The sequence below is a fragment of the Oncorhynchus kisutch genome, linkage group LG10 (assembly GCF_002021735.2).
Source record: "Oncorhynchus kisutch isolate 150728-3 linkage group LG10, Okis_V2, whole genome shotgun sequence".
Classification (NCBI taxonomy): Eukaryota; Metazoa; Chordata; class Actinopteri; order Salmoniformes; family Salmonidae; genus Oncorhynchus; species Oncorhynchus kisutch.
Window position 1 is genome coordinate 66,161,681 of NC_034183.2, and position 12,021 is coordinate 66,173,701.

At 46.8% G+C, this 12,021-nt stretch overlaps 1 protein-coding gene across 1 annotated transcript in view; it reads left to right on the plus strand.

The window, feature by feature from the left end:
- The window catches only part of LOC109882227 (speckle-type POZ protein), a 101,808-nt gene that overhangs the window by 48,714 nt on the left and 41,073 nt on the right, over window positions 1-12,021 (plus strand). The window contains exons 3-6 of the mRNA XM_031834831.1: window positions 2,888-3,157; window positions 3,538-3,659; window positions 3,874-4,025; window positions 10,283-10,410. Coding sequence (XP_031690691.1) covers window positions 3,080-3,157; window positions 3,538-3,659; window positions 3,874-4,025; window positions 10,283-10,410 — 480 coding nt within the window. The 5' untranslated portion in view covers window positions 2,888-3,079. The remainder of the gene's footprint in view (window positions 1-2,887; window positions 3,158-3,537; window positions 3,660-3,873; window positions 4,026-10,282; window positions 10,411-12,021) is intronic.

Sequence of the window (12,021 nt, forward strand, 5' to 3'; positions counted from 1 at the left end):
TGGATCATTCAGAGATCCTCACTGAACTTCTGGAGAGAGTTTGCTGCACTGAAAGTAAAGGGGCTGAATCATTTTGCACGCCCAATTTTTCCGTTTTTGATTTGTTAAAAAAGTTTGAAATATCCAATAAATGTCGTTCCACTTCATGATTGTGTCCCACTTGTTGTTGATTCTTCACAAAAAAATACAGTTTTATGTCTTTATGTTTGAAGCCTGAAATGTGGCAAAAGGTCGCAAAGTTCAAGGGGGCCGAATACTTTCGCAAGGCACTGTGTGTATATATATATATATATATATACATATGAGGTGAGAATACACATGGCAGGGGAAAAAAATATCACCACAGCAGTACGTCAGAGAGCGTTGAGGGTTGTGTGGATTATGTGCTCCCCTGAAAACAATCACTAGACAATGTATGAGGTAAGGATGGCAGTGGTGTGTTGAGGATGGGATAGGGAAATGAGATGTGGGCGGTAGGCATTCACGCATGTACACACGTACACAACCCGAGAAACACTCAACACACCACTGCCATCCTTACCTCATACATTGTCTAGTGATTGTTTTCAGGGGAGCACATAATCCACACAACCCTCAACGCTCTCTGACGTACTGCTGTGGTGATATTTTTTTCCCCTGCCATGTGTATTCTCACCTGTTAGTCCTCCTGTCCATTGGTGCTGACTGTCACCAACTGAATCACCATGATGAATGAACCGTCTCAAGATTTTGAAGTGAGGGAGTACAAGGATTACCACACACACACACACACACACACACACTACCACACGCCCCACTATCTCTGAGTTGTTCCTGTCATTTGTCTGCTTCTCTGCTCCTGATGATTGTCATGAAAAGACAAATCAATCCCCAGCTTTATTCTGTTTAAGTGTCATCTGGGTGTATTTAGAAAAGCTGTGAAGTTGTTAGCGATGGTGCCAGTATTGTCATGTTTTCTTAGTGGTTCCCTCGTGATCGCTGTTGGCAGCACACACGTTGGGAGACATTAGCCTATACAGAGACATGCAAACACACAGCTTAAGGAAACATACGGGGGCACACATTTATTGCACACATGCAACGCACACACTCCGCCACACAGCAGTTTGCATGTGTGCATGCATTTGTGCACTTAAGCTGCATATTTGTTACACCCATGAACACACACTAGTTCACACAGACTATAATTCATTGTTAGGAAGTCTCAGGTAATTTAAATTGCAAATCAGTGCTGCCTTGTTCTTCATCTTTTGATTAATATTGTATTGTTTTACTGAGTGAAAATGCCACCAGTGTTTTTCATCAGATGCAAATAGAACAAAATAAGAAACAGAAAGATCAGATCCAACAAAGTTCTCTAAACATTCATGAAGTCCGTGGAGGTCTGTGTGTCATCTCACCCGTCTCCACTCTGCCAGGCAGAGGTGGACCCCCCCATTGCCCTTTCCTTCCCTTTCGCTCTCTCACACACAGATTCTGGGAAGTTATCTAGGTCCTGAACTTCCCATCCAATCAGCCACTAATTAAGAAGCAAAGCGAAGGGATTGTCTGGCTGCGAGACAGGGGGACTTGCAGGTTGACTGAGAAAAGAGAGAGAGAACGAGAGAAGTCTTTGCCCTGAAACCCTGTGATAGCTTCAATTTGACATGTGCAGGATGAGTGAGAAAATAGAGAAAGGAGCAGGGGGGAGAGGGAGGAAAGGAGCAGGGGGGAGAGGGAGGAAAGGAGCAGGGGGGAGAGGGAGGAAAGGAGCAGGGGGGAGAGGGAGGAAAGGAGCAGGGGGGAGAGGGAGGAAAGGAGCAGGGGGGAGAGGGAGGAAAGGAGCAGGGGGGAGAGGGAGGAAAGGAGCAGGGGGGAGAGGGAGGAAAGGAGCAGGGGGGAGAGGGAGGAAAGGAGCAGGGGGGAGAGGGAGGAAAGGAGCAGGGGGGAGAGGGAGGAAAGGAGCAGGGGGGAGAGGGAGGAAAGGAGCAGGGGGGAGAGGGAGGAAAGGAGCAGGGGGGAGAGGGAGGAAAGGAGCAGGGGGGAGAGGGAGGAAAGGAGCAGGGGGGAGAGGGAGGAAAGGAGCAGGGGGGAGAGGGAGGAAAGGAGCCAGGGGAGAGGGAGGAAAGGAGCCAGGGGAGAGGGAGGAAAGGAGCCAGGGGAGAGGGAGGAAAGGAGCCAGGGGAGAGGGAGGAAAGGAGCCAGGGGAGAGGGAGGAAAGGAGCCAGGGGAGAGGGAGGAAAGGAGCCAGAGGAGAGGGAAGAAAGGAGAACAAAAGATCATTTGTTTTTTATTTAACCAGGCAAGTCAATTAAGAACACATTTTGTGTGGTTCTGTAAAGGTGATATTGAAGAGAAGTCATTGGTTAAAGTCACAGTTCTCTCTCATATATTGTAGATCTATGGTTCAACTGAAGTCAATGCTGTTTTTCTATTGTGGCTGTATTCACACATGTACCTTGAAAAACAGAGTGAATAACTTGTGCACACAAATTGATAGAAGTTTGCACATTTTGGAATAGGCTATGACATTTCCAAGTCAATGTGCTTTTTGAAAGTTGTATGTGACCTTGTGTAGGCTACTTGAGTGAGTGGAGATTGGCAGGCAGGCGTGGGATGATGGTCTTAAGCCTTGCTCTTCACTCGGTCACAGATCGGCTGGCGCTCCACTCCGCTCAAAGCAAAAGAAAGGCAGAGCCATGGCAGATAAACGAGGGCTTTTCTCACTGAAGCCGAGTGAGCAGCGTTCACAGCCTCTCTGCTTTGAATGCAGAGGCCCTTTGAAAACAAATGAATTCAGAGCTGTTTTGTCCTACTTACTGAGCAATACCGCTCAATTACAATTAGCCTTTTAGCACGCACGCACTGACTATAACACCTATGATAATGCGACTCTCTCTGGTTGTAGTGTGTTGCTGTGGGTTAGCTGGACATTCCCCAGACGTTATCCTTGGCTGGACCCTGGTGCTGTGTGTGGCGGTCTGGTTGAATACTTAGCCCATTCAGTGGTGTTTTGTTGGGCTCAGCCACCCCTCCACTCTGCCTTCCTCCTGGCTGGTGCTCAGGCTCCACTCAGGCCCCCCCTGCCTCAACGCTGGCGATGTCAAGAGTCCCGAGTCCCCCTCCCCCCGCGGACATGTCCAGCGGCCCTGTGGCTGAGAGCTGGTGTTACACTCAGGTAAGCGTGGGGATTGGTGTGTGTGTGTGTGTACATGTATCTGTTTTTCTATGTACAGTACTTACACCTGTCAGTCTGTCTGTCAGTCAGTCAGTACTGGTGTTTTTGATAACAGCCTGTTTAAAGAAGAGGGATGTATTTCTATTGATGTGTTTTTCATCTCGCTGTCCTTGAATTTTTTTTTGTTTGCAGCATTTTAATATCCTTTCTTCTCCCCCTGTTTGTTGTCAGTGTTTATTGAGATGAAAGGCAGGTTTGATGTGTGGTTTTGAAGTCCAGCCTGACCAACCAGCCACTTAGCTACCTGTATGGAATAGATAAATAAATTAAAGTCATCATGTCTGATTCCTGCCGTGTGTGTGTGTCCCTACCTCTGTTAGATCAAAGTGGTGAAGTTCTCTTACATGTGGACCATCAACAACTTCAGCTTCTGTCGTGAGGAGATGGGCGAGGTCATCAAGAGCTCCACCTTCTCTTCGGGAGCCAATGACAAGCTTAAATGGTGAGTGGAGGCGGGGCCAAGAAGTGGGTGCTATGGATAAGCCAGAAGGGAAGACAGGACCAATAACTTGTCCATGATTGATCTGATTTAGACTCCTGTTGGACAGAGTTTGGTCTCTATTATTTTGGACAGTTACTGAGCATAGTTGACTGACCTCGTCTCTGTATGACTGAGTCTGATGATCACTGATGCTGATCCCTCCCTCTGTGTTCAGGTGTTTGCGTGTAAACCCTAAAGGCCTGGACGAGGAGAGTAAAGACTACCTGTCCCTCTACCTGCTCCTGGTCAGCTGTCCCAAGAGCGAGGTGCGTGCCAAGTTCAAGTTCTCCATCCTCAATGCCAAGGGAGAGGAGACTAAGGCTATGGGTAAGTCACACTTGATTTTAGTTGATTTGGATCCCCATTAGCTAATGCCATGACGACAGCTAGTCTTCCTGTGGTCCGACACATGACAAATGGCATTACAGACAAAAATACTTTAAAATGTACATGCATTAATAACATTAACAAGTAGACATTACGGACATTTAAAATACCTGAAAGGTAACAGTCAATTCAGGTGTCAGTATCTGTCCAGTCATATGGCCAATCTTAGTAGATGTACTTTTTAATGTTTTCTTGGATGTGAATAATTTTTTTGCTTGGGAAATATCTATCCCCAACAACCCACCATCTCTATAGGGTCAGTGGTGCTCTGCCATTGTAATCCCATAGTGTACCTGGCTTGATATTATGTAGGTGTGTGAGAGGTAATGTGATAACAGAACTACTAATAACAATCCACTCTTGAACCTCTCAGCTCAAACCTGTAGCTTGGCAGTAGAACATGGAAGACATGTTGACTAATAGGAACAAGGTTATGAGGTTTGAGAGATGTATTACCTGTGTCTCTGAGGTTTACTAAGTGAGTGTGTGCATAGGAGGGGGTGAGGGAGCCAAAGTGTCTAATTCAGTGTGCGGGCCGAGGTGTTGATAGCCATATGGGTGTGTATAATCACTGCAGGTGGGATTTGTTCCCCCCCATATTTAATTCAAAGTAGCATGGAGCAATTTTTGTCTTCTGCCTCTTCTCTGGCTGATGAATTGGAAAGGATGTGTTTCTTCCAATGCCTGCTCTTTTTAATTAGGTTATGTTATGGGGAGGAAAAGCAAAGTTGTGTGGAATTGAATTAGAGTGGGCCAGATGTGACCGCTTCCTGGTTACCAGGCTCTCTACCTGGTTGGTTGTCTCTCCTCCGGCACCCCGTCGAGCACAGGAAGTATGGGAGGAGGTGAGGAGAGAGGCAGAGGAGGAATGCTTGTATCAGAGGTGTATGCAGCAAGACTGTTTACAACCACCCGCAGTGCAGGTCGTGTAGAAAGGGAAATGGTTTTCCTGCTGAGAAACGTCTACCGCGTGAACTCAACCCCTCCCTCCCTCCCTCACACACTTTCCCTCTCTCCGTTCTACACTCTACATCTTCATTGTGGCAGTGCATTTTCACTCCTCAACAACAACAACACATTCACAAACACTGCTGTTATGAAACAGGCCCTGGGCCGCATACTGTAATTGTGCATCAAGCACACTTGAGAGGCTCTTAAGGTACAGTTAATGCATAGTTGGCTGTGCCCATTTCGCTGCACCACTCTAAGAGGGTAGCCTGCAGAGTGGGTGGTAAACACCACCTAGAGCCATTTCATTCCTTCACTCGGTCAGCTCACCTGAATCTGCCTCTCCACATGACCACTGAAATAGATTAAAGAAGGAGAATATTGAGAGAAGTGGAGAAAATGTCTTCTGTTCTCCTCTTCGTGTCTCTGGGGGGTTTGCTGTAAATTGTGTTCTTTGGTGGTAGACCCCCCCGTCCCCCAGATGCACCCCATCTTCCCATCAGCTCTCTGCTCGCCTTGTCGCTGGAGAAAATTACCCGCAGCCACCGTATTCGTGACAAGGGACTTCAGCGAGCACTCTGTCTGAGAATATGGCAGTGAAGATAGCTCTATCTGTTCTGGATCATTTAGAATCCAATTAAATCCATGCCTCCTGAAGAGAACCCAGGCCAAATAAAACCAAAGTGCCTTAATTAAGAAGGCTGTGGCTCAGAGTGTGAGGACTGTTTATGTGGCATGTCACTGCTGGGGCTCTCCACACAGTCTCACAGGGCCACACACTCCACTGAAATGGATAGTAAGTCCAAGTACAGATTGGTGTGATACATAGCTAAATAAACAGATACATAGGTGGTTAGAAATATGGTTAAAGATGATTGTGAGTAATGTAAATATGCTGCATATATCATTTGCTGCCTTAAACATGAACTGTTTCAAGTGGATCTGACCTTCAACCTCATACTGTTCAGCCACACCCACCAGAATAGAGCACCTCAATCAGTAATGTATGTTGGTCTCCTCTGTTGGTCTCTGATGGTGTTACTGCCTGCTAATGGAGATAGATTTGGGCTCCACTGGCAGCCCCCTACCTCTCTCCCCCGAACATCCTCTCTTCTCTGCCACATAATTTCTCTCCCTGGCTTAGTCGCTAGCTAGCTGGCTCTCCTGTGGGATTGTGGATGAACGGTTTGTAACGTGTCTCTTGCCCCCCCCCCCCCCCCCCCTCTTCTCCTGTGCCAGATAAAGCAGCCTGCTGGCAGACACACTGCTGCACCGACAGCTCTGAGAACACACAGAGAGAGAGAGGAAGTCTCCTGCTATATGGCGGTGGTGGCTAGGGTTTATTTAAATGGCGCAGGGCTGAGTGTTCTTCTCAGACAGTGGGCTTTGTAGTGCTTTTTAGGTGCAAAGTGCTAAGGAGAGGTTATGTCTCCAGTGTGTTTGGTCACAGGTTCAAGTTCAGGTTAATTTGCTGTGTGTACACAGGTCTTCACACACTGTATATTTTAAAAGAACTATCTCATTTGCCAGTAGAGTGTTTGTGGTATTGTGGTTAGTGTGTTTAGTTCCACATGGTCTCCTGGCTGATTGAAACCTCTGTCTGAATGCTTGCCTGTGGTTGTCAGAGCTAGTTGCCCGCGGTTACTGATGGGGGCGGTCAGGTATTCAGTGTTGTTGTGTTGTGGGAAGAGTCATTGGACAGTCTTTCCATAATCACATATCGACACGGCTAGAAGGAACGTCATTACACATGTTTGTGCTGACACTTGCTTATAGAGCTCATTATTCAATAGAGATGAGATTTTCTTCGGGAATGGCGTGTGTGTGTGTGCTCGTTTGTGTATTTGTGGTGTGTGTGTGAGTGAGCTTGTGTGTCTGCCTTCCTTGGTTATATGTCAGCCTATGTAGGTGCGTGGGGGTTGATGCAAATGCAGGTGCTCCATTACACATACTGAAGTGTTGTCTATCATGCTGTTAGACATTGGACTGTATGTGTTGTGTACTGTATTTAATGAATGGGATTTAGACTAAAGGGCAGCTATTGAAGTGGAGGGAAGAAGTGGGATGGGGATGTAGGCAGTAGTGGTTGGGAGGATGGTTGGGAGGATGGGGTTGAAGTGTGTCTGTGTATGAAGGTCTAGGTGTGTGAATGCTTGATTGTGTTTGTGGAATGGGGAAAAGCTCCAGGCTCCTTTTGGGATTCTCTAAACCTCCTTCCAGAGAACAGATGATCACGGAGGGATGGAGGGATTAGAGTTGTCTTTTGAACTGATGTACATACTGTACATTACACTTTCTCTGTCATGCCCGCACACACACTCTTAGTGTGACCCACACTATTGATTAGTGCTCCTTTGTTGGCCCGGAGTGTGATGTTTGCCAGCCAGTCTTCTGGGTGACCTTCTCACTGTGTGTTTCAACCATGCCCCTGAGCCACAGCCTGAATATGTATGCTATGCTCTCTAAAACAGCCTGGCTCTACTCTCGTTCTATCTTTCCCTTCTCCTCTCTAAAACTCTGTCCCGGTCTCTCTCGCCTTCCTATTTTTTTCCCTTATCTCTTGTCTCACTCCATCTATCTACATATCTCACCTCACATGCCACCTCTGCCTGTACTGTTAGTGACTGCTTCTATCCACTGTTTGAGTGACATGCTTCCATCCACTGTTTGAGTGACATGCTTCCATCGCTGGTCTTCTCACTCCTCTTCCTCCTCTCCTATTTGTTATTCCTGGTGTGTTCCTCCCCTCCTGACTTGGTGACCCAGCCTGCTGTGACCCGACCGTGACCACATGCGGTCTGACCTGAGGTTGATCCCATGCCAGCGTGAGGTTCTGGTCCTGCTCAGGAGACCCAGTCGAGGCAGCAGGGTCAGCTGAGCTCAGCTTAATACACACACGCATACAAACGCACAGGCGCACGCACATGTGCAAACAGACATACACCTTAGTGTGGAGAGTGAGCAGGGACTGAGCAGTAGAGGAGAAATCTCACCTCTCTCCCTCTTCCTGCCGTTGGACTCCTCACCCTTTCTCCTCCGTCCTCTGTGCTCCCGTTCCGTCCCTCCCTCCTCCCAGCTAGCCCTCTCTCCCTCTTCCTGCCGTTGGACTCCTCTCACCCTTTCTCCTCTGTCCTCTGTGCTCCCGTTCCGTCCCTCCCTCCTCCCAGCTAGCCCTCTCTCCCTCTTCCTGCCGTTGGACTCCTCTCACTCTTTCTCCTCTGTGCTCCCATTCTGTCCCTCCCTCCTCCCAGCTAGCCCTCTCTCCCTCTTCCTGCCGTTGGACTCCTCTCACTCTTTCTCCTCTGTTCTCTGTGCTCCCGTTCCATCCCTCCCTCCTCCCAGCTAGCCCTCTCTCTCTCTCCTCACACCTCCATTAGGCTGAGACCCAGCCCCGTAGGAAGTTGTCACAGGCTGCTGGTCTTCTTCCATATACCCTGATAACACACAGGACAATCCCTCCACCACACAGGGAGAGGAGCTGCTGGCCAGGGGACCATGCCTGAGTCTCTCACATATCGGAAAGGAAATAGAGAAAAGGCAGACTGAAAGATTTCAGACAAACAGGCAGACAAGGATAAGACTAAGATGCAGTGCTTTTGCTCTGTGTGTTTGTGTATCCAACCATACACTACTTGGCATGTCAAGTCCATAAAAGTTTGACGTGGCTTTCAACAACACAGGTTTCAGATGAGGGAGAGACTGACGCAAAGCCTTTAAAGGAAAGTCTTCTGACATCAGTTCCTATTATGCAGAGAGGAAAAGAGGAGAGTGACGATGAATAAAGTAGGAAAAAAAGAGTAGAGAAAAGAGCCTTTGGAGTGTTTGGATTTCTGTCAGTCTGAGAGGGTGGCTGTCAGGGCCTGTTTGTAGCCCATCTCCAGAGGAGGGATTAGAGGGAGAGGACCCCCTGATTGAGCACTGGGGTGGAGAACTGGATATGCGCTCAACTCCACCACTGTCTGTAGACATCCCAAATGACAGCATATTCCCTATTCCATATAGCCCATAGGGCTCTGGTCAATGTAGTGCACTATAAAGGGAATAGGGTGCCATTTGGAGTGCAGCCCCTGCCTGCCTGTTTGACTACTGTACCCACCCACTGTATCATACCGCTGCTGGTGAATTTCACATGGGGTAACAGCTCTGCTGAAAGCTCTATCTGAATGACTCCCACTTGGATATGGCAGGAGATCTCTTAAGGCTTGGACACCAGTAGTGTTAGCTGGCCGATGGTACTCAGCACCCCTGCACAGAGTTCTGGCTGTAATTTGCTAACCAATTCTTCATGTAGAATCAGGTGAAAACGTCTGCAGCCAGACGTCCATCAGTGGGTTTTTCCTAAAACACACCACGCCGAAAGAGCGGCAGACGAACGGCAGATGGGCTGTCGGCCTGGTGTGTGTGTGGTTCTTTAGACCCCAGGGATCCTCATCCTATATAGCAGGAGGGGCCTGCCCCACAGGAGCTTCTTAGATGGGATCATGTCATTCTATACATGACCAAGGATCTTTATGTGACGTTTCATTGGAGATCTTTGAGAGGGTCTTGGAGTAGTAAAATGTCTGGGCAGGGAATTCATTGTGATCTGACTTGGCAGACTCTTTGATCCAAAGCCATTTACTACAAATATAAATGCACTCACTTTACTGTATGTGATCCCTGAGGGACTTGAACCCATGGCCTTGGCGTTGTTAGCATCTGTCTTACCAACTGGGCCATCAGAACCACTATGGTACAGCAGTGTCTCTGACTGTAGTTATTGTGTTATGTACGTTGAGTATGTCCTCAGTGGTTGTGTCCCAAATAACACCCTATTCCCTATGTAGTGCACTACTTTTGTAGTACACTATATAGGGAAAAGGGTGCCATTCTGGACGCAGCCAGTGTATGTACGTATTCCTGGTGAAGGACCGCATGAAGGCATTTCTCTTGTGTGTTTGTAGTGCACAGAACCCTCCCTGCCTCTTCTCAGGCAGACATACTTGGCAGTCCATAAGCACTTTATAATGGGATGCTTTGATCCCTGCTTATCCCACCTGCTTATCGTGCCTGTGTGCCAGAGATGAGGGAGTGTATGAAAAATGTCTGTGGAGTGTGGCATCGTTTTCTTATGAGGTGTTAAAAGTCCCCTGCAGGTGACACTTCCTTCATTCAACCTCCTGTCTGGCTGTGCTCACTCTCACTTTCTCCTTTATCATGGTCATGACAGACACACGTGCACTAACTGTCTGTGTTGTTCCCTTTTACAGAGAGCCAGAGGGCATACCGGTTTGTCCAGGGGAAGGACTGGGGCTTTAAGAAATTCATCAGGAGAGACTTCCTGCTGGACGAGGCCAATGGGCTGCTGCCTGACGACAAGCTCACTCTCTTCTGTGAGGTAGGACACAAGTTCACACAACATAGAGATATAGGTAACTGCCAAAATAAAGGAAATAAAGTAAATTAGGCCTTCAAAGTATATTAAAAGCAGGTGCAGGTGTTAATTAAGAAATTAACATCCCATCATGCTTAGGGTCATGTATAAAAAAAGCCCAGTTGTCGATTAATTTGTCTACCCTGGCTAGAATAATGGATGTCAATGACTTTGAAAGAGGGTCTCAAAGGAGCATATGGTGTGTGTCAGTCACCAGATCTCAACCCAAATGAACACTTTATATTAGATTCTGGAGTGGCGCCTGAGACGGTGTTTTCCACCACCGTCAACAGAACACCAAATGATGGAATTTCAATGGTGTCGGATCTCTCTAATAGAGTTCCAGACATGTGTAGAATGTATGCTAAGGCACGTTGAAGCTGTTCTGGTTCGTGGTGCCCAACGCCCTATAATGTTGGCAGTTAGATGTATCTCTATAGACGGGTTGGTTGTTTAGCAACTACATTGACTTGTGCTCTACTGTGGGGCAAAACAGACGGGGTTGACTTATATTGTTGATAACATGTAAACAATATTTTGTCCCCAATGTTTATTGAAAACCTAAATAAAGTTGCACAATGAGAGCTTGTCTCAATACTTTGTTGCGGTTGTTGGTTAACCTCTCTGGGATATGTGGGACGCGTCCCACCTGGCCAAAAGCCAGGGAAAATGCAGAGCGCCAAATTCAAATAAATTACTATAAAAATCAAACTTTCATTAAATCACACACGCGAGATAGCAAATTAAAGCTACACTTGTTGTGAATCCAGCCAACGTGTCAGATTTCAAAAAGGCTTTTCGGCTAAAGCAAACGATGCTATTATCTGAGGATAGCACCTCTGTAAACAAAGAGAGAAACCATATTTCAACCCTGCAGGCGTGACACATAACGCAGAAATAAAAATATAATTCATGCCTTTGACGAGCTTATTTTGTTGGCACTCCAATATGTCCCATAAACATCACAAATGGTCCTTTTGTTTGATTAATTCCGTCGATATATATCCAAAATGTCAATTTATTTGGCGCTTTTGATCCAGAAAAACACCGGCTCCAACTTGCGCAACGTGACTACAAAATATCTCAAAAGTTACCTGTTGCTAAAACATTTCAAACTACTTTTGTAATACAACTTTAGGTATTTTTTAACGTAAATAATCGATACGATTGAAGACGGGATGATCTGTGTTCAGTAAAGGAAGAAAACAAACTGAAGCATGCTTTCTGGTCACGCGCCTCTATCTAACAGTACACTTCAAGTGACCCTCGTTCAAGATGGCCGTACTTCTTCATTACACAAAGGAATAACCTCAACCAATTTCTAAAGACTGTTGACATCAGTGGAAGCGATAGCAACTTTTATTTTTTATTTTACCTTTATTTAACTAGGCAAGTCAGTTAAGAACAAATTCTTATTTTCAATGACGGCCTAGGAACAGTGGGTTAACTGCCTTGTTCAGGGACAGAACGACAGATTTGTATATTGTCAACTAACTGCAAGAAGGTCCCTTAGAAATCTGGATTCCCAATGAAAACCCATTGAAAAGAGTGTGACCCCCCCAAAAAATCTGAATG